The 22,930-nt window shown below is 45.6% G+C and overlaps 1 protein-coding gene across 13 annotated transcripts in view; it reads left to right on the top strand.

Moving 5' to 3' along the window:
- Positions 1 to 22,930, top strand: part of LOC110521425 (CUGBP Elav-like family member 5) — a 353,741-nt gene that overhangs the window by 22,752 nt on the left and 308,059 nt on the right. For all 13 annotated transcript variants that reach the window (XM_036968444.1, XM_036968442.1, XM_036968440.1 and 10 more), the window contains exon 2: positions 11,424 to 11,506. In XM_036968444.1, the coding sequence (XP_036824339.1) occupies positions 11,424 to 11,506 (83 nt within the window). The remainder of the gene's footprint in view (positions 1 to 11,423; positions 11,507 to 22,930) is intronic.

The raw sequence follows: 22,930 nt of genomic DNA, 5'->3' as shown, positions 1-22,930 counted from the left end.
TGTCCCGTCCCTGTTCCCGTCCCTGTTCTTGTTCCTGTCCCTACCCCTGTTCCCATTCCTGTCCCTGTCCCTGTCCCTGTTCCCGTCCCTGTTCTTGTTCCTGTCCCTACCCCTGTTCCTGTCCCTGACCCTGTCCCTTTTCCTGTCCCTGTCCCTGTTCCTGTTCCTGTTCCTGTCCCTGTTCCTGTCCCTGTTCCTGTCCCTGTCCCTGTCCCTACCCCTGTTCCTGTTCCTGTCCCTGTCCCTGTCCCTGTCCCTGTCCCTGTCCCTGTTCCTGTTCCTGTTCCTGTTACTGTCCCTACACCTGTCCGTGTCCCTTTTCCTGTCACTGTTCCTGTCCCTACCCCTGTTCCTGTTCCTGTCCCTGTCCCTGTTCCCATCCCTGTTCCTGTCCCTGTCCCTTTCCCTGTTCTTGTCCCTGTCCCTGTTCCTGTCCCTACACCTGTTTGTGTCCCTGTTTGTGTCCCTGTTCCTGTCCCTACCCCTGTCCCTGTCCCTGCCCTTGTCCCTGTCCCTGTCCCTACCCCTGTTTCTGTTTCTGTTTCTGTTCCTGTCCCAGTTCCTGTTCCTGTTCCCGTCACTGTCCCCGTCTCCGTCCCTGTCCCTTTTCCTGTCCCTACTCCTGTTTCTGTTTCTCTTCCTGTCCCTGTTCCTGTCCCTACTCCTGTTTCTGTTTCTCTTCCTGTCCCTGTCCCTCTCCCTGTCCCTGTCCCTGGCCCCGTCCCCGTCCCTGTTCCCGTCCCTGTTCTTGTTCTTGTCCCTAGCCCTGTTCCTGTTCCTGTTTCTTTCCCTGTCCCTGTCCCTGTCCCTGTCCCTGTTGCTGTTCCTGTTCCTGTCTCTGCCCATTTGATAATGGACCATTCTAAATAGAAACTCATTTTTAGATATTTGTAAAGACAAGATTAAATTGATAATAGTCTGACTTGTGAATATATGATCACTTGATGGCAGAACAGTGTGTACAGCCTGAGGCAAGGAAGCATTTTGTGACTTTCTCAAATTATCAATAGCCTATTTATTGAACCTTTACTTAAACTAGGCAAGTCAGTTAAGAACACATTTTTATTTACTGTTTCTGTTCCTGTTTCTGTCCCTGTTCCTGTCCCTGTTCCTGTCCCTGTTCCCATCCCCGTCACTGTCCCCGTCTCCGTCCCTGTCCCTTTTCCTGTCCCTACCCGTGTTTCTGTTTCTGTTCCTGTTCCTGTTCCTGTCCCTGTTCCCGTCCCCGTCACTGTCCCCGTCTCCGTCCCTGTCCCTTTTCCTGTCCCTACCCCTGTTTCTGTTTCTGTCCCTGTTTCTGTTCCTGTCCCTGTTTCTGTCCCCGTCCCCGTCCCTGTTCCCGTCCCTGTTCCTGTCCATACCCCTGTTTCTGTTCCTGTCCTTGTTCCTGTCCCGTCCCTGTTCCTGTCCCTGTTCCTGTCCCTGTCCCTACCCCTGTTCCTGTCCCTGTTCCTGTCCCTGTCCCTGTCTCTACCCCTGTCCCTGTTCCTGTTCCTGTCCCTACACCTGTTCCTGTCCCTGTTCCTGTCCCTGTTCCTGTCCCTACCCCTGTTCCTGTTCCTGTCCCTGTTCCCGTCACTGTTCCTGTTCCTTTCCCTACCCCTGTCCCTGTCCCTGTCCCTGTTCCTGTTCCTGTCCCTACACCTGTTCGTGTCCCTGTTCCTATCCCTGTCCCTGTCCCTACCCCTGTCCCTGTCCCTGCCCTTGTCCCTGTCCCTGTCCCTGTCCCTACCCCTGTTCCTGTTTCTGTCCCTGTCCCTACCCCTGTTCCCATTCCTGTCCCTGTCCCGTCCCTGTTCCCGTCCCTGTTCTTGTTCCTGTCCCTACCCCTGTTCCCATTCCTGTCCCTGTCCCTGTCCCCGTTCCCGTCCCTGTTCTTGTTCCTGTCCCTACCCCTGTTCCTGTCCCTGACCCTGTCCCTTTTCCTGTCCCTGTCCCTGTTCCTGTTCCTGTCCCTGTTCCTGTCCCTGTTCCTGTCCCTGTCCCTGTCCCTACCCCTGTTCCTGTTCCTGTCCCTGTCCCTGTCCCTGTCCCTGTCCCTGTCCCTGTTCCTGTTCCTGTTCCTGTTACTGTCCCTACACCTGTCCGTGTCCCTTTTCCTGTCACTGTTCCTGTCCCTACCCCTGTTCCTGTTCCTGTCCCTGTCCCTGTTCCCATCCCTGTTCCTGTCCCTGTCCCTTTCCCTGTTCTTGTCCCTGTCCCTGTTCCTGTCCCTACACCTGTTTGTGTCCCTGTTTGTGTCCCTGTTCCTGTCCCTACCCCTGTCCCTGTCCCTGCCCTTGTCCCTGTCCCTGTCCCTACCCCTGTTTCTGTTTCTGTTTCTGTTCCTGTCCCAGTTCCTGTTCCTGTTCCCGTCACTGTCCCCGTCTCCGTCCCTGTCCCTTTTCCTGTCCCTACTCCTGTTTCTGTTTCTCTTCCTGTCCCTGTTCCTGTCCCTACTCCTGTTTCTGTTTCTCTTCCTGTCCCTGTCCCTCTCCCTGTCCCTGTCCCTGGCCCCGTCCCCGTCCCTGTTCCCGTCCCTGTTCTTGTTCTTGTCCCTAGCCCTGTTCCTGTTCCTGTTTCTTTCCCTGTCCCTGTCCCTGTCCCTGTCCCTGTTGCTGTTCCTGTTCCTGTCTCTGCCCATTTGATAATGGACCATTCTAAATAGAAACTCATTTTTAGATATTTGTAAAGACAAGATTAAATTGATAATAGTCTGACTTGTGAATATATGATCACTTGATGGCAGAACAGTGTGTACAGCCTGAGGCAAGGAAGCATTTTGTGACTTTCTCAAATTATCAATAGCCTATTTATTGAACCTTTACTTAAACTAGGCAAGTCAGTTAAGAACACATTTTTATTTACAATGATGGCCTACCCTGGCCAAACCCTCCCTTAGCCCGGACAGGAGTTGTAGCGATGAGACAAGATAGTAACTACTAATAATTGGATACTACAAAATTGGGGAGAAAAAGGGGGTAAAATTAAACAAAATATATATATTTAAAAAAAAAATCTAAACAAACTCTGAACCAGGTTGGGGGACAGGTTGGGGGACAGCATTAAACATGTATGGCAATTTAGCTAGTTAGCTTGCACTTGCTAGCTAATTTGTCCTATTTAGCTAGCTTGCTGTTGCTAGCTAATTTGTCCTGGGATATAAACATTGAGTTGTTATTTTACCTGAAATGCACAAGCTCTTCTACTCCGACAATTAATCCACACATAAAACGGCCAACCAAATCGTTTCTAGTCATCTCTCCTCCTTCCAGGCTTTTTCATCTTTGAAATTATATGGTGATTGGCATCTACACTTTTACTACGACAACCGGCAAAACATTTAGTCTTTCAACCACCTACATGGGTATAACCAATGAGGAAATGGCACGTGGGTACCTGCTTCTATAAACCAATGAGAAGATGGGAGAGGCAGGACTTTCAGCGCGATCTGCGTCAGAAATAGAAAGGAGTTCTATTTTAGCCCTTGGCGTCGCAGACGCTCGTTGGCGCCCGCGAGCAGTGTGGGTGCAATAATTGAAAAACATGGATTTCTAAATATATTTTGCAACGCTCGTGCACGCAACGTGTCCTGTCTGGTCAGCATGTAAGGCCGCTGCGCCACTCAGGATCCTTATAGTCACATGTAGCCCATACATGTTTTTATTTCTAAGACATTCCAAGGTTTGTATCATTCATCAATAATCTAGCTATAGTACTTGTTTCAAATGATCACTTTTATGCTCAACAAAGCCACTTCATATGCGCACTTACATAAATATCCTTTCTATTTTATTCAGCTAAGTTCAAATATATTCTTCTTACTACAAAATCATATAAAATAATGACACAGGACTTATAAGCATATCTTGTCAGCTAAATGAACAAGCCTACAGTCCATATCATGGTGCATAGCCAGTTAACATACTGTACATCTGGCCAACTCATATTCTGTTCTTCTGAAATACCTTTCCTTCATATTACAATGTTTCTTTAAACCTGCCTAAAATAAATCATGGATTTGTTGTGGTGGTGTATATTAAATGTATTTATTAGACTGTATTAAACTGTAGATGTTCCAAAGGCACATCAGTGTGGAGGCCTGGAGATGCAAAACATGTTTATATTAATTATCGGTCAATTACTGTGATTCCGGCAGTCATTTGCATGACAAGAACCGTCTGACAAAATGTCATGAACACCACAGCCCTAGCCAAGACCCTCACTGTACACACACTGTACACACACAAAATCGTTACTGTACACACACACACACACACACACACACACACACACACACACACACACACACACACACAAACAATTGCACAGAAACACACAACTGTTTTGGTCCACAAAGACACGTAGTGTGTTCTTCAGGATATATTTCCTATGGATCTGTGACTGTATATAAGTCATGCTCAAGGGCTGTTGTCTATTATAAGTGAGTAAAATAACAAATCAATGGCCTGGGTCTCCTTAGCCAGGGGTCACAGTGGAGACCAGTGTCCAGACTCCAGGCCATTTTAGCTCCATGAATAGCAGGAAGCATCTCAATTGTCTTGAGTGTTTTTCCTGTCCTTGTCTCACCTGACCTTCATTTGTACTGACATGGGAATGCAGGTGAAAGCAATATGGTGCCTGCCAAGTTGCCTGCCTTCACTTATCCAGGTCTTTCATATTAGAGCAGATGGAAGATAAAGAGACAAGGAGAGGAAGCATCTTGATACTATATTGAAATGCACCTGAAGGCCTCCCATTTATAGTGCAGGAGGGTGCACTGTCAGAGGATGGAGGCCCAGCCGCATGCAGCTCCCTTTAAGGTGCCTGACTTAATTAAGGTTTACAGGTTATGCTAGAGTTCTGCTTATATTACAGCACTCATTACAAGGTAATTAGGCTGGGGCAGGGAAAATATTGTTGTCGGAACAATGAATGAGAGCACTTTGGAAAGTACCCCCACCTCTTCCCTTTTGTTCTCCCTGAGCAGTGGCTGGGTGGTTGGCTGTTGATATGTTCCAAATTCTAGCAGCCTATTAAGCCCGTGTCTTGTCTTGGGAATGGGGCAGATTGCTAGGAACCTCTCAAGAGGAATGCGTCTGTCTCCCCATATGCACGTCTGTCTATTGTTTGTCTATTTAACCTGTAAATATACAGTGGCAAGAAAAGGTATGTGAACCCTTTGGAATTGCCTGAATTTCTGCATAAATTGGTCATAAAATTTGATCTGATCTTCATCTAAGTCACAACAATAGACAAACACATTCGGCTTAAACTAATAACACACAAACAATTATATGTTTTCATGACTTTATTGAACACACCGTGTAAACATTCACAGTGCAGGGTGGAAAAAGTATGTGAACCCTTGGATTTAATAACTGGTTGACCCTTCTTTGGCAGCAATAACCTCAACCAAATGTTTTTGAGAATCTGATCTGCACAACGGTCAGGAGGAATTTTGGACCATTCATCTTTACAAAACTGTTTCAGTTCAGCAATATTCTTGGGATGTCTGGTGTGAACCGCTCTCGAGGTCATGCCACAGGATTTTAAATCAGGTTGAGGTCAGGACTCTGGGCCACTCCAGAAGGCATATTTTCTTCTGTTGAAGCCATTCTGTTGTTGATTTACTTCTGTGTTTTGGGCCATTGTCCTGTTGCAACACCCAACTTCTGTTGAGCTTCAATTGGCGGACAGATAGCCTTACATTCTCCTGCAAAATGTCTTGATAAACTTGTGAATTCATTTTTCCGTCAATGATAGCAAGCTGTCCAGACCCTGAGGCAGTAAAGCAGCCACAAACCATGATGCTCCCTCCACCATACTTTACAGTTGGGATGAGGTTTTGATGTTGGTGTGCTGTGCCTTTTTTTCTCCACACATAGTGTTGTGTGTTCCTTCCGAACACCTCAACTTTAGTATAATCTGTCCACAGAATATTTTGCCAGAAGCGCTGTGGAACATCCAGGTGCTCTTTTACGAAACTTCAGACTTCAGAATGTTTTTTTGGACAACAGTGGCTTCTTCCGTGGTGTCCTCTCATAAACACCATTCTTGTTTAGTGTTTTACATATCGTACAATCATCAACAGAGATGTTAACATGTTCCAGAGATTTCTGTAAGTCTTTAGCTGACACTCTAGGATTATTTTTAACCTCATTGAGCATTCTGCACTGTGCTCTTGCAGTCATCTTTGCTCCTAGGGAGCAACAGTGCTGAACTTTCTCCATTTATAGACAATTTGTCTTACCCTGGACTGATGAACATCAAGGCTTTTAGAGATACTTTTGTAACTTTCCAGCTTTATGCAAGTCAACAATTCTTAATCTTAGGTCTTCTGATATCTCTTTTGTTTGAGGCATGGTTCACGTCAGAGAATGTTTCTTGTGAATAACAAACTCAAATTTTGTGAGTGTTTTTATAGGACAGGGCAGCTCTAACCAACATCTCCAATCTCGTCTCATTGATTTGATTCCAGGTTAGCTCCTGACTCCAATTAGCTTTTGGAAAAGTCATTAGCCTAGGGGTTCACATACTTTATCCAACCTACACTGTGAATGTTTAAATTCTGTATTCAATATAGACAAGAAAAATACAATCATTTGTGTGTTATTAGTTTAAGCACACTGTGTTTGTCTATTGTTGTGACAAAGATGAAGAACAGATCACATTTTATGACTAATTTATGCAGAAATCCAGGTAATTCCAAAGGGTTCACATACTTTTTCTTGCCGCTGTAGAATTTGTTCGCCTTATCTTTTGGTTCAGCATTTCCACACCTTAAGCAAATTTACGATTCCCAAAATGTTTGCGCTGATCTGGGATCAGGGGTGTGAGAAGTGGGTGTGATTAAGAGCAGTAAGGACTGCTCTGAGACTAGCCCTGATTACCCCTCATAGTCAATCTGCGCCACAGAGCTCCGCAACGCCTGGCACTGATTCAGGTAATAATCACATTGTATCAGTGCTGATGAGGTGCATTTCGGGCTCCAGCCCCTCAGAAAGCCTATCATTTCCCCTAAGCCCTTGCAGCAGTAAATGAAGTAAGCAAGTAATCTACCTTCGGCGATGACATTTTGCACAGAGTGCAAATGAAGTGTGAGGGAGTGGGCAGGCAGCGAGTAGAGACCTGTGCCAGGGCTTGCTGTGTTTCTGCTACCTTCACACTTTTGGTGAAGTAAATCCCACAGAGAGGGGAAGTTCACACTTTTTCATTACACTGGGGCAGGCGCCTCTGAGGCACAGAGATGGAATAGAGAGGGTTGGAGTGAGAGACACTGTGGGGTGTGTGTGTACGTTAGGCTGTGTGTACGTTAGGTTGATGTGTGTGTGTGTGTGTGTGTGTGTGTGTGTGTGTGTGTGTGTGTGTGTGTGTGTGTGTGTGTGTGTGTGTGTGTGTGTGTGTGTGTGTGTGTGTGTGTGTGTGTGTGTATGTGTGTGTTTGTGTGTGTGTGTGTGTGTGTGTGACAGTAGGAATGGGTAGTAGTAGGCTCTTAGAATAAGTGCTGATTCTGGTAGAGAGGGAGAGAGAGAGGGAAAGGTTTATCAGTAGGACCGCTACACTTAGCAGGCAGTACCTACACTTCACAGATTAGGGGCCAAAGGTTTCTGGACCAGACACAAGTTCCCTCCTGCACTATTAATGGAGGGTCATATCGTCAGGAAATAACCGTGCAAATGGCTACTGTCGAAGCAGTGGGAGGAGGGAAGAGGAGAGAGGAGGGGAGAGCAGAGTCTCTTCAATTACAAACCATCTCAACACAATAGAGCCAGGGAGAGAGAGTCACCCCAATGACCCCATATGTTTCTCTAGACTGATCAGCACTGCAGCCTCTCTGTAGATACTTCAGCATCTCTGTAGCTTCCTCAGCCTCTCTTTAGGTACCTTGGCCTCTCTGTAGCTATCTCAGCCTCTCTGTAGCTATCTCAGCCTCTCGGTAGACACCTCAGTCTCTTTGTAGACACCTCAGCCTCTTTGTAGACACCTCGGCCTCTCTGTAGACACCTCAGCCTCTCTGTACCTACCTCAGCCTCTCTGTAGACACCTCAGTCTCTCTGTAGACACCTCAGCCTCTCTGTAGACACCTCAATCTCTCTGTAGGCACCTCAGCTTCTCTGTAGACACCTCAGTCTCTCTGTAGACACCTCAGCCTCTCTGTAGGTACCTCAGCCTCTCTGTAGACACCTCAGTCTCTCTGTAGACACCCCAGCCTCTCTGTAGACACCTCAGCCTCTCTGTAGACACCTCAGCCTCTCTGTACCTACCTCAGCCTCTCTGTAGACACCTCAGTCTTTCTGTAGACACCTCAGCCTCTCTGTAGGTACCTCAGCCTCTCTGTACCTATCTCAGCCTCTCTGTAGACACCTCGGCCTCTCTGTAGACACCTCAGCCTCTCTGTACCTACCTCAGCCTCTCTGTACCTACCTCAGCCTCTCTGTAGACACCTCAGCCTCTCTGTAGACACCTTAGCCTCTCTGTACCTACCTCAGCCTCTCTGTAGACACCTCAGCCTCTCTGTAGACACCTCAGCTTCTCTGTAGCTACCTTAGCCTTTATGTAGCTTCCTCAGCCTCTCTGTAGCTACCTCGGCCTCTCTGTAGCTACCTCAGCCTCTCCGTAGCTACCTTAGCCTTTATGTAGCAACCTCAGCCTCTCTGTAGCTACCTCAGCCTTTCTGGAGCTACCTCAGCTGATGTAATGGAGCCACTCATCAGACAGGGTTATATAAGAAATAGAGAAGGTGGAGAAGGAGATTCTTCGCCAGAAATCAACGTGAGATAAGGGTTGTTTTAGATCGGTATCAAATGATGCAGCGGTAAGATCATATCCTCCAGACCGTGCCTTCCCTTTGCTGCATCAGCACCACCAGCCTCTTGCTCTGGGTTACATCGCTGTTTGTCGTGTTTCAAACAATTTCATCATGCTCCGACTTCTGCACTTGATATGCAATGCAACGCAGGCAATTTGTACGTGTTTGGATTCCAATTAGGAAGCTGTTAGAGCTTTCACCCGTGGCCAGAGGATTCTTATTAAGCCTTACATTAAAGAACATAGAAGCACATTTAAATGGAGTTCATGTTCCCCTTTGTTTGTTGGCATTGTGGTTGTTATTCATTTATTCTCAATGCTGTATGTGTTACAAATTAACAAATGAATCCAACTTGGGCAGTGTTTGTGATTGTAATATGCAAACGAGGCCCTGCTCAGTGAGAGATGGTGGTGGCGCGTGTCCAAAAAACTAACAACACAATTCCACAGAATAATAACAACAAAACAGCCCCACATACCACCATGATCTCTCAGACAGAAAAACAACAGAGTAAAGCCTCAGTGAGAGGGACAGGGCTGATGTGACGTGGGGAAAGAAGCATCACGATAGAGTGATATGCTTGGTGGCCATTGGAAATCATTAAGTTAGGGCTGGCGGGGACCTGGTGTGCAGTGTGAAGAGAGCTGCACCATAACCCCAGGCAGTGCTACTGTAACGGCTCTCCTCTTCATCTGATGATGAGGAATAGGAATCATCGGACCAACACGCAGCGTGGTAAGTGTTCATAGTACATTTAATTAAATAAACTGAACACTGAATGACAAAAAAAACAACAAAGAGCGTGAACAACACGAAACAGTCCTGTAAGGTGAAAAAACACAAACAGGAAACAACTACCCACAAAACCCATGTGGGCAAGAGCTACCTAAGTATGGTTCTCAATTGGAGACAACGACAGACAGCTGTCCCTGATTGAGAACCATACCTGGCAAAACAAAGAAATACAAAAACATAGAAAAAAGTACATAGAATGTCCACCCTAGTCACACCCTGGCCTAACCAACATAGAGAATATAAAGCCTCTCTATGGCCAGGGCGTGACAGCTACAGTCAGCCAGTGAGGACTGAGGGGGTGACCCCAGACAGACTCCATCGCTGCCCATCCATAATATACATACAGACTCGGAGAGCAGGGACTAGAGGTAGGCCTGATGTGCTGGGAGACTGTGTAAGTCCCCTTAATTTTTGTGTTACCGTAATGCACTGACCTGGCTATGTGAAAAGGCAGTAAAATAAAAGAATAGCTGGGAGAAAATTCTGGGGTTATTGAATGCCTGTGTAGCATTACTCAGGGGGAAATACATGCTTGAGCATGTTGTAATACAGCCAGGCTGCGAGGAGTTGAATGAGGTGGGGAATTTATAGACAGATAAAAGTGATGTGATATGCAACATGGGGAATGAATATAAATATTTTCTCTGTAAAGACAGCTAATTCATTTCCACTCACTGAATATATTTTCTGTTGAAATATGATCCGAAAACTGATGGCCTCTAATAAACCGCCTGCAAAATGGCAGAAATATGATAGTGTGTGGTAACCCACATGAACTTTATTAATATAACACTACCAAAACTATTTATTCAAACAGTCTGGGGGAAATGATTGCAATAGTATTTATCTGGGTCTCTTTCTCTCTTTTGTCTCTCTCTCCCTCTCTCTCTCCTCATCTCCCTCATTTCTCTGGGCTGTCTGAGTGCCTGCAGGAGGAGCTCTTTATTTGGCAGATGGTGTTGGAGTGATATTTCTCTCTGTCTCTGTGTGTGAGTGTCTTGTTTGTGTGTGGTACTCACCTGGAGTTCTTGTGACAGGGGATTCGTTCTGTGGTCAAAGAGTCCTGAGGCTTGGAGCCCTCCCTCCCTCCCTCCCTCCCTCCCTCCCTCCCTCCCTCCCTCCCTCCCTCCCTCCCTCGCTTTCTCTGCTGCTGTCAAAAGGGCTCAGTATTGTGAATTGCAATAGTGTGGTAGTCGCTTTGGACAAGGAGAGGCTGATCTATGGCACTGGGGGTGGGAGAGAGAAATAGAGGGAGAGAGAGTGAGAAAGAGGGGCACAGAAAGAGAGAGAGAGAGAAAGAGAGAGACAAAAGAGAGAGATCGAGAGGAGAGAAAGAGAATACGAGAGAGAGAGAAAGCAAGGCACAGAGAGGAAGCATCCATCCCTGAGCCAACCGAAGAAAGAAACAAAATAGAGTGTATGTCTGCATTGAGACTGTCTGCAGGGAGAGACCGCTCCCAGTAGCAGCTCTGGCTGTGTCATTGTGAGGGACACTTCCCTTTCACAGGGTGTTGCTTTTCATGACTGACAAGGGTCTGAGACTAAGTGAGGTTGATGGGGACCCAGTGGGTTGGGTGGAGGGGATTCGATTGTGAACAATGTTGTTGCCAAGTGTTGTTGTGCTTTGTAACTGGGCTAGGGATGGTAAAATGATCAGTCTTCTCTGTTGTTCTGTGACTGAGCTAGTGTTGCTACTCCATGTTTAGTGTCCTTTCTTTTCCCAGTGTTCAGTCCCCAGTGTTCAGTCCCCAGTGTTCAGTCCCCAGTGTTTAGTCCCCAGTGTTCAGATAGACTAGTTTTAATATCTGTCCCCAACCTCCCCCTCTCTATTTTTCAGGCTGTGCGTTCCTCACCTACTGCGCCCGTGAGTCGGCCATCAAAGCCCAGAACGCTCTCCATGAACAGAAAACACTGCCAGGGGTAAGTCTCTCTCTGTACCTGCTCCACCACCGTGCCATCTGAACAACACAACCCACATCACCACTCACCACTGACCACCTACCAGCCTGCTTCAATCCGCTCCAGCCCCAGATATAACATTGGAAAAGGATTCAATCAATAATCCAGGCTTTTAAAGGACTGGTTTGAACTGTTTCATGTGTCTGTTATAGCCAGCATTGATCAGATGCACTTCGCTCATGCTTTCTGAGGCAATGACATCAAATGTCAATTAATTTGTTCTTTGCGTTTAAAAAAAGGCATAGTGAGTCATTGTTGTTTACTTAGAAACAGAAATTATATGCATGAGGGACAAAGAGCCCATTTGAAATAGGGAAAGTGCACTGTGTGTGTGTGAGAGAGGGAGAGATAAGTTCTGCATTTATAAACAATGTTTGTGTATATCTGTGCACAGAATGTGTGCGTGTTTATGCACAGTATCTGTGTGTGTGTTTGTGTGTGTGTGTGTGTGTGTACACATTGTATGTGTGTGGGAGTAGTCATCCTACTATTCCCCCCACTATGGCAGATGGCAAGGACATCGTCAGCTGCAGAGCAAGAGTAGAGCAGAGCAGAGCAGAGCAGAGTAGAGCAGAGTAAATCAGTTGTAGAGCAGAGTAGAGCAGAGTAAAGCAGTTGTAGAGCAGAGTAAAGCAGAGTAGAGCAGAGTAATGCAGAGTACATCAGTTGTAGAGCAGAGTAGAGCAGAGTAAATCAGTTGTAGAGCAGAGTAGAGCAGAGTAAAGCAGAGCAGAGCAGAGTAAAGCAGTTGTAGAGCAGAGTAAAGCAGAGTAGAGCAGAGTAAAGCAGAGTACATCAGTTGTAGAGCAGAGTAGAGCAGAGTAAATCAGTTGTAGAGCAGAGTAGAGCAGAGTAATGCAGAGTAGAGAAGAGTAAAGCAGAGTACATCAGTTGTAGAGCAGAGTAGAGCAGAGTAAATCAGTTGTAGAGCAGAGTAGAGCAGAGTAAATCAGTTGTAGAGCAGAGTAAAGCAGAGTAGAGCAGAGTAATGCAGAGCAGAGTAGAGCAGAGTAAAGCAGAGCAGAGCAGAGTAAAGCAGTTGTAGAGCAGAGTAAAGCAGAGTAGAGCAGAGTAAAGCAGAGTACATCAGTTGTAGAGCAGAGTAGAGCAGAGTAAATCAGTTGTAGAGCAGAGTAGAGCAGAGTAATGCAGAGTAGAGCAGAGTAAAGCAGAGTACATCAGTTGTAGAGCAGAGTAGAGCAGAGTAAATCAGTTGTAGAGCAGAGTAGAGCAGAGTAAATCAGTTGTAGAGCAGAGTAATGCAGAGTAGAGCAGAGTAAAGCAGAGTACATCAGTTGTAGAGCAGAGTAGAGCAGAGTAAAGCAGTTGTAGAGCAGAGTAAAGCAGAGTAATGCAGAGCAGAGTAGAGCAGAGTAAAGCAGAGCAGAGCAGAGTAAAGCAGTTGTAGAGCAGAGTAAAGCAGAGTAGAGCAGAGTAAAGCAGAGTACATCAGTTGTAGAGCAGAGTAGAGCAGAGTAAATCAGTTGTAGAGCAGAGTAGAGCAGAGTAAAGCAGAGCAGAGCAGAGTAAAGCAGAGTACATCAGTTGTAGAGCAGAGTAGAGCAGAGTAAATCAGTTGTAGAGCAGAGTAGAGCAGAGTAAAGTAGAGCAGAGCAGAGTAAAGCAGTTGTAGAGCAGAGTAAAGCAGAGTAGAGCAGAGTAATGCAGAGCAGAGTAGAGCAGAGTAAAGCAGTAGTAGAGCAGAGTAAAGCAGTTGTAGAGCAGAGTAAAGCAGAGTACATTAGTTGTAGAGCAGAGTAGAGCAGAGTAAATCAGTTGTAGAGCAGAGTAGAGCAGAGTAAAGCAGTTGTAGAGCAGAGTAAAGCAGAGTAGAGCAGAGTAATGCAGAGTAGAGTAGAGCAGAGTAAAGCAGAGCAGAGCAGAGTAAAGCAGTTGTAGAGCAGAGTAAAGCAGAGTAGAGCAGAGTAAAGCAGTTGTAGAGCAGAGTAAAGCAGAGTAGAGCAGAGTAATGCAGAGCAGAGTATAGCAGAGTAAAGCAGTTGTAGAGCAGAGTAAAGCAGTTGTAGAGCAGAGTAGAGCAGAGTAATGCAGAGCAGAGTAAAGCAGAGTAGAGCAGTAGTAGAGCAGAGTAGAGCAGAGTAAAGCAGGAGGAGAGCATAGTAAGCAAAGTAAAGCAGAGTAGAGGAGAGTAAAGCAGTAGTAGAGCAGAGTAAAGCAGTAGTAGAGCAGTAGTAGAGCAGTAGTAGAGCAAAGTAAAGCAGAGTAGAACAGAGTAAAGCAGTAGTAGAGTGGTAGTAGAGCAGAGTAAAGCAGTAGTAGAGCAGTAGTAGAGCAGAGTTAAGCAGTAGTAGAGCAGTAGTAGAGCAGAGTAAAGCAGTAGTAGAGCAGTAGTAGAGTAGAGTAAAGCAGGAGGAGAGCAGAGTAAGCAAAGTAAAGCAGAGTAAAGCAGAGCAGAGTAGAGCAGTAGTAAAGTAGAGTAGAGCAGAGTTAGGAAGAGTAACACAGTAGTAGAGCAGAGTAAAGCAGGAGGAGAGCATAGTAAGCAAAGTAAAGCAGTAGTAGAGCAGAGTAAAGCAGTAGTAGAGCAGAGTAAAGCAGTAGTAGAGCAGAGTAAAGCAGGAGGGGAGCAGAGTAGAGCAGAATAAAGCAGGAGTAGAGCAGAGTAAAGCAGTAGTAGAGCAGTAGTAGAGCAGCGTAAAGCAGGAGGAGAGCAGAGTAAGCAAAGTAAAGTAGAGTAGAGCAGAGCAGAGTAAAGCAGAGTAACACAGTAGTAGAGCAGAGTAAAGCAGGAGGAGAGCATAGTAAGAAAAGTAAAGCAGTAGTAGAGCAGAGTAAAGCAGTAGTAGAGCAGAGTAAAGCAGTAGTAGAGCAGAGTAAAGCAGGAGAGCAGAGTAAGCTAAGTAAAGCAGAGTAGAGCAGAGCAGAGCAGAGTAGAGCAGTAGTAGAGTAGAGCAGAGTAAAGCAGAGTAACACAGTAGTAGAGCAGAGTAAAGCAGTAGTAGATTAGAGTACAGCAGTAGTAAAGCAGAGTAAAGCAGAGGATAGCAGAGTAGAGCAGTAGTAGAGTAGAGCAGAGTAGAGCAGAGTAAAGCAGAGCAGAGTAGAGCAGAGTAAATCAGTTGTAGACGAATGTAAAGCAAAGTAGAGCAGAGTAGAGCAGAGCAAAGCAGAGTAGAGCACAGTAGAGACTGGTCTCCTACTGAGACAGCATGGCTCAACATGACCAGATCAGACCTCCACAGGAGAACATTACAGATAAAAAGACCAACCACCATCTAAGACAAGAAAATAAGGAGCCCAGCCAAAAGGAATGTTTCACATTAAATATCCAAATACTAACACCTCAAACTTTGAACATTACTGGCGAAAAAAACAAATGATTTATTTGATCTTTCAAATTTGCCAAGCTCCAGGGTGGAGGAGCTATTTCTATATTTTTTTTAAAGAGCATTTGAATATTTAAAAAAATATGTTGTTATTTGAGAGAACTCCAAGGGATGCGTACACGGTAGGCTATAACTGTGTTTAGCAGTGCGTTAAAGAGAGGGGGATTCTCTCCCAGTTCATTCCACCCCACTAGTAGTCTCCTCTGTCTCGTGGAGTCGCTAATTGCGCCTCCTTGCCAGCCTGGGAGGGCATCCGTCAGGCTTGACCCACCACTGGGATTAAAAGGCAAGATGTGGATGAATGTATAAATGAGGGGTACCGTGAGGCTGGGAGCGAAAACACAGTCTACAAACCATCTGGCCTCTGAAAGATTTAACATCCACAAGGATGGAACATATTAAAGACCACCAAGCTATGTCAGGGAGAATGAACTCCTCTCTCTGCATGCATGTTTATTATATTATGCATCGCTCTGTTTTTTCCCAGTAGACACATTCCACTTACAGTACACAAAATGGTAATCGGGCACTTATATTGAGGCATCCAACGAATCAATGTCATCCGACAAACTACGTTACCCATACAACCCCATCATACAATCCCCAGAAATAGAATGCATCCTCACGCTGTGTCAGCCACCATCTTTCCCGCTGATATCCTCCACTGTACTCTAGTAGTACTTTTCTATACATCAAACCCCTCGACTGCCCGCCGTTGAGTTGTAATTCCACTTTTAGTCATGGCGAATACAAAGAGGTGAGCGTGGCTGTGTCTTCCCTCTCACCTGAGTGCTGTGAAACAGTTACCCCTTCTCCTGTGTTTCCTGGCCCCTGCTCTGGCCCCTGCTCCCCCTGCCTCCTCTTTTCCTGAGATATAACATGTCAGACATATAGAACAGGCAGACGTTGAAATGTGTCAGAGCCCACCGAGAATGAGAATCAGATGGGTGGTCGGGGGTGTAGTGGCTAGCTACACAGCGTTTGTATAGAGCAACCACTACCTCAATCCACAAATCAAACACAGAAACACAGGCCTGCAGAAACACCACAGACACAACCACTGTACTGTAGCATTACTGATACCACACTGCTACCATCAAACCATCAGAGACGTTCTCCATCTCTGTAGTCAGAGGAGAGAGGAACTGATAGTAGTGTCTATTTTCATGTTATGCAAATAGGGAGACAGCAGTGGCGATTTTAGCATGGACATCTTGGTGGAGCAAACAAACAGAACATGTGGGATGCATTCCAGCAAAGCCACTACACAACACAACACTAAACAATGAATTGTCATTCAGGGCAGGTGGGGCAGAGCTTTTAGGTAAAATAAATAAATAAAATAAAAAATGTTTTTTTTGGGGGTGGGGCTTGTCTGTTTAATTTGTTATTTTGGCATTAATACGTGTCACATATCAGTTTGCAAACAATGTAAAAAAATCTACAAAATGTCATTGAGTTAATAAAGCCTCATACAAACATGTTCTCTTTTTTGCTTTCTTGAGTAAGGCAGCTCCAAATTGCAGGTGTTTCAGCCTAGCTCAGTGCTTTCTGTGGTGGTGGGGCTAGCCAGCAGAAAATACCTAATGGGTTCAGGTTTCTGTTGTGATTGCTCAGTTTTCTGTCACTCATGGGACAGTACGTCATCCCCAATTCTAAGCTTAGAGCTCGAAAATGTTAGCCCCTTGGGATATGCCATAGATTAATATTAGTAGTGCCCATCCAAGAAGGCTCAAGGTCTTTGGCCACAGATAGAATGAAATCAAATCATGTTATAGCTACAGTAGCTTTGATTGGACTGATCATGTCAACATCTTACTTTCAAAGTCTTACCTAACAGTCATCATCAGTTGTCATCAAGTCAATAATCTACTGGCAAATCCTTTTTAATCCTTGTCATATGAAGAGAAATAATGAAGAGAAATTATAGATAAAACGTATCGGTGCTCATCGGCCATTGTACATAAAGATTACACAACAAGTTGTAAATTGCAAATTCGACAATGAGTCGTTTGGAAGGAATCAGTGGCTAACTGCAAGCGTTGCAACGAAACCACTAACGTTAGCCTGCTGTTCAATAGAGTGGCTGTGTTTTTTTCCCCGAGTTCCCACCATAAATCCAGAGAATGCCCGACTTTGATGACAAAATTTGATGACAGAATTTGCCCACAAAGGACCGCTGCGCCACCTTCACAAGGTGAGTCCAAACATCTATTGCATGCTGCTGCATAAATTATGTAATATGCAAGAGAGAAATGTATACTGTAGCTCTGAAAGTAATACTAAGTGTATGTTGTGTAGTAAGCTGTCAGTAGCCCATGTGCCTCACCCTAATAATTTGGTGTATTTTCACCAAGGCGGTATTATAAACACATTGTTCGTGGTCCGGTGAGTGCTTGTTTGGCTACTTTTTTATACAGCTTTGACAGTGCTACTGATAGTATTGGTGGTGCTTGGATTGCACATGCAAATTCAGAACACACAACATTCTATAATATAATTGTGTTATTTGACGTGTCAAATTAAAAGCTCATTTAACACATCAAATAGTGTTATATGACGTGTATCTTTTTTGACACGCAACGACCCAAATGCCGTTCAATGTGCCTCACCCTAATAATTTGCTCTATTTTCACCTCTTAATTTCGCCTACTGTTCTAACTTGGTGGTGCACAAATAGCCTAAAACCTGTTATTTATCCTACAGTTCTGACTTGTTCTACACTGTAAGAACGGTACATTTTCTGAATTCTGTCGCTGTACATTTCAAAAGTGCTGAACAAATAGTTATATTGACTACGTCCGTCCTAGCTCGCTCATTAATGTCTTAATCGAAATTACGGATTACCTCTTATCCGCTTGTCGTCCCCTTATGCCATAGTTTGTACATCTCTATTGTAACTAGAAACCACATTTGTTTATGCAAGTCTGCCATATCAGCTATGTTTCTTAAAAGGTAGTAAATGATACTGAACGAACTGTTTGGCTGCCAGACAAGGCTCCACTGAAAGCCAGGTGTAGCAGTGGTAAGATGTTGGGACTCTGCTGTTGGGACAGCTTTATGTAGGCCCCAGTGGCAATTTTAGCATGTAAGTCTTGGTGGGGCAAAAAAAAAATGTGAGATGCATGCCAGCAAAGCCAATACACGACACAACACTAAACAATACATGAATTGCACTCTAACAGTGACAAACGGTGCCCACAAACTGTTAGGGCCTACATTTTTTATGTTGACATTGTTTGCAAACTGATATGTGACACGTATTAATGGCAAAATAACAAGCAAAACAGGCAAGCCCCCCCCCCCCCCCCCCAAAAAGCAATATTATTATTATTTTTTACCTAAAAGTTTGGTGCTCAAAACAGCCCCACCTGCCCTGAATGACGAGTCACCACTGAGAGGCAGGGCCATGGAAAGAAAAGGAGAGAGAGAGATAGCGGGGAATGATGAAGGGAGAGATGGAAACAGAGAGAACATGTGTGTAGTAGATATGCAGCAGTGTAGCAGGATGGCTGTGTGAAGTGCATTGTGGGTTGTGTGTTCTGTGGGCTGGAAAAGCTTCTCTCTGCTCAGCGGCCTCTCACCAGCCAGACAGTCAAACAGCCATCCAGCCTTCTTTTAGAAACAACCCGCCACTCTGCGCTGATGGTAAGTAGATATGCCAGTTGGTTGTTTGTAATACTGCTTGATATGCAGTTTGCCCGGGGCTATGGTGTAATGAATGTAAACTAGGATCCCCCAGGAGAGGAGTTATGATCGTCGTTAACTCCTTCACTGCCGGCTGTCCCCCCACTTAAAGGTGTGTCATGTGATTGCCATCTGATCAATGTGAAACCAAATCAATATAGACAGTGCATAAGCAGATAGTCAACATGAATGAATAGTACATATTCAAGGTGTATACAAGAACCCTTACAGGTGACTGTGTTTCAGGCCCACCATTACCCTCTTCTCTGCCTGCACACACTCCCTCATAATGCTATCTGGCCTTTCATGGGCTCATCAGGAATTGCTCACCACAATGTCCTGAGTTCCCAGGAAGACATTTGCGGCAGAAATTAGTAGCACACCCTGATGGCTGGACTGGGCTAGAAACTAAATATATGTGGTGCAGTGAGAGAGGGAAAGAGAGATAAATAGAGGGAAAGAGATAGAAAGATAGAGAGGGCAAGCAAGAAAAAGATAGAAAGATAGAGGGGAAAGACAGAGACAGAGAGAGAGGGAAAGAGAGACAGATAGAGAGGGAAAGAGAGACAGGTAGAGAGGGCAAGCAAGAAAAAGATAGAAAGATAGAGGGGAAAGACAGAGACAGAGAGAGAGGGAAAGAGAGACAGATAGAGAGGGAAAGAGAGACAGGTAGAGAGGGCAAGCGAGAAAAAGATAGAAAGATAGAGGGGAAAGACAGAGACAGAGAGAGAGGGAAAGAGAGACAGATAGAGAGGGAAAGAGAGACAGATAGAGAGGGCAAGCGAGAAAAAGATAGAAAGATAGAGGGGAAAGACAGAGACAGAGAGAGAGGGAAAGAGAGACAGATAGAGAGGGAAAGAGAGAGAAAGATAGAGAGACAGGGAGAGAGAGAGGGAAAGATAAAGGGAAAGAGAGAAGAAAGATAGAGGGAAAATAGAGAGAAAGATGGAGGGAAAGGGAAAGATAGATAGAGAGAGGGAAAGAGAGAGACAGATATAGAGTGGGGAAAAGAGAGAAAGATTGAGAGGGAAAGAGAGAGAGAAAGATGGAAAGAGAGAGACAGAGAGAGAAAGATGGAAAGAGAGAGACAGATAGAGAGAAAGATGGAAAGAGAGAGACAGATAGAGAGAAAGATGGAAAGAGAGAGACAGAGAGAGAGAGTGAAAGAGAGAGAAAGATAGACGGAAAGAGAGAGTAAGATAATGAGAGAGGGAACGAGAAAGACAGATAGAGAAAGAAAGAGAGCGAAAGACAGAGAGAGAGAGAAAGAAGGAAAGAGAGGGAAAGAGAGAGAAAGATGGAGAGAGAGGGAAGGAGAGAGAAAGATGGAGAGAGAGGGAAGGAGAGAGAATGATAGTGAGAGAGAGAAAGATAGAGAGAGAGGGAAAGTGCCCCGGGGAGGGGAGAGTGTGTGTGGTTAGGTTTGTCTAGACAGTGGGAGATGCTCTTACAGCTGTCCAGGTGCGTACAGTATGCTACCATCATCTCAGGGTCCTCTGTGGCTACAGAGAGAAGTGTGTAGGGGTGTTGTGATAAACATGTGGACATGGCAGCTTGTGGTGATCAAACCGCTCACATCACTGGTCTGTGTGTGTGTAATTGTGTACTGTATACAGTAGTGTTTATTGTTGTGGGTGAAATTACAACATTATGTTTAATACTGTTATTGCATCAAATGGTTGTTTATGTAACAGGATAGGGGTTTGTTAGAACTATATTGTGTCTGTGTGAACTGAGAGTGGGCCTCTGGGGCTTCATGCTGACAGTAGATGTACGATGCCTTAGGTGATAAACTGAACCAGCCACATTCCATTCATGTGAAGGAGATTTCTCCTGTCTGACTGGAAGGTACCAGAGGGAGATTTCTCGGGTCTGACTGGAAGGTACCAGAGGGAGATTTCTCTTGTCTTACTGGAAGGTACCAGAGGGAGATTTCTCCTGTCTGACTGGAAGGTACCAGAGGGAGATTTCTCTTGTCTGACTGGAAGGTACCATAGGGAGATTTCTACAGTCTGACTGGAAGGTACCAGAGGGAGATTTCTCCTGTCTGACTGGAAGGTACCAGAGGGAGATTTCTCCAGTCTGACTGGAAGGTACCAGAGGGAGATTTCTCCTGTCTGACTGGAAGGTACCAGAGGGAGATTTCTCCAGTCTGACTGCAAGGTACCAGAGGGAGATTTCTCCTGTCTGACTGGAAGGTACCAGAGGGAGATTTCTCCAGTCTGACTGGAAGGTACCAGAGGGAGATTTCTCGGGTCTGACTGGAAGGTACCAGGGGGAGATTTCTCCTGTCTGACTGGAAGGTACCAGAGGGAGATTGCTTGGGTATGGATAATTATGAGAGGAACCTTGGCCAGACCCTGGTTTCTACCCTCAACGAGAACAGTCTTTACAGCATCTTTCATACAAATCCTAACCGTGTGGCTCATTCCATACATCTGTTGTTTGTCTTGAACATTCAGGAGGATGAACTTTGCTATAAAATGCTGTGGCTCAAATGCACTCGTTGTGCTCTCAACTAATCATCTAGGGGTAGTTTGTCGACTAGCTTCATTATTGCAATAATTCATCGATGTTAAATCAAATCAAAGTTTATTTGTCACGTGCGCCGAAAACAACAGATGCTTACTTACAGGCTCTATCCAATGGTGCGAAAAAAAGGTGTGTGTGTGTGTGTGTGTGTGTGTGTGTGTGTGTGTGTAGGTAGGTAAGTAAAGAAATAAAACAACAGTAAAAAGACATTTGAAAAAAGAGTAGCAAGGCTATAAACAGACACCTGTTAGTCAGGCTTATTGAGGTAGTATGTACATGTAGGTATCGTTAAATTGACTATGCATATCTGATGAACAAAGAGTAACAGAAGCGTAAAAAGAGGGGTTGGCGGGTGGTGGGACACAATGCAGATAGCCCGGTTAGCCATTGTGTGGGAGCACTGGTTGGTCGGGCCAATTTAGGTAGTATGTACATGAATGTATAGTTAAAGTGACTATGCATATATGATAAACAGAGAGTAGCAGCAGCGTAAAAGAGGGATTGGGGGGGGGGGGGCACACAATGCAAATAGTCCAGGTAGCCATTTGATTACCTGTTCAGGAGTCTTATGGCTTGTGGGTAAAAACTGTTGAGAAGCCTTTTTGTCCTAGACTTGGCACTCCGGTACTGCTTGCCATGCAGAGAACAGTCTATGACTCGGGTGGCTGGGTTCTTTGACAATTTTTAGGGTCTTCCTCTGACACCGCCTGGTGTAGAGGTCCTGGATGGCAGGCAGCTTTGCCCGAGTGATGTACTGGGCCGTACGCACTACCCTCTGTAGTGCCTTGCTGTAGGAGGCAGAGCAATTGCCGTACCAGGCAGTGATGCAACCAGTTGATGCTGTCAATGTTTCAGCTGTAGAACCTTTTCAGGATCTCAGGACCCATGCCAAATCTTTTTAGTTTCCTGAGGGGGAATAGACTTTGTCGTGCCCTCTTCACAACTGTCTTGGTGTGTTTAGACCGATCTAGTTTGTTGTTGATGTGGACACCAAGGAATTTGAAGCTCTCAATCTGCTCCACTACAGCCCAGTCGATGAGAATGCTCGGTGCTCCTTTTCCTGTAGTCCACAATGATCTCCTTAGTCTTGGTTACGTTAAGGGATAGGTTGTTATTCTGGCACCACCCGGCCAGGTTTCTGACCTCCTCCTTGTAGGCTGTCTCGTCATTGTCGTTGTTGTCTCGTCAGCAAACGTAATGATGGTGTTGGAGTCATGCCTGGCCATGCAGTCGTGGGTGAACAGGGAGTACAGGAGGGGACTGAGCACGCACCCCTGGGGAGCTCCAGTGTTGAGGATCAGCGTGGCAGATGTGCTGCTGACTACCCTTACCACCTGGGGGCGGCCCATCAGGAAGTCCAGGATCCAGTTGCAGAGGGAGGTGTTTAGTCCCAGGTTCCTTAGCTTGGTAATGAGCTTTGAGGGTACTATGGTGTTGAACACTGAGCTGTAGTCAATGAACAGCATTCTCACAAAGGTGTTCCTTTTGTCCAGGTGGGAAAGGGCAGTATGGAGTGCAATAGAGATTGCATCATCTGTGGATCTGTTTGTGCGGTATGCAAATTGGAGTGGGTCTAGGGTTTCTGGGATAATGGTGTTGATGTGAGCCATGACCAGCCTTTCAAAGCACTTCATGGCTACGGACGTGAGTGCTACGGGTCTGTAGTCATTTAGGCAGGTTGCCTTTGTGTGCTTGGGCACAGGGACTATGGTGGTCTGCTTGAAGCATGTTGGCATTACAGACTCAATCAGGGACATGTTGAAAATGTCAGTGAAGACACCTGCCAGTTGGTCAGCACATGCCCGGAGCACACGTCTTG

This window comes from Oncorhynchus mykiss, chromosome 30, assembly GCF_013265735.2.
Source record: "Oncorhynchus mykiss isolate Arlee chromosome 30, USDA_OmykA_1.1, whole genome shotgun sequence".
Lineage (NCBI taxonomy): Eukaryota > Metazoa > Chordata > Actinopteri > Salmoniformes > Salmonidae > Oncorhynchus > Oncorhynchus mykiss.
This window is presented reverse-complemented; position numbering and strand designations above follow the sequence as displayed.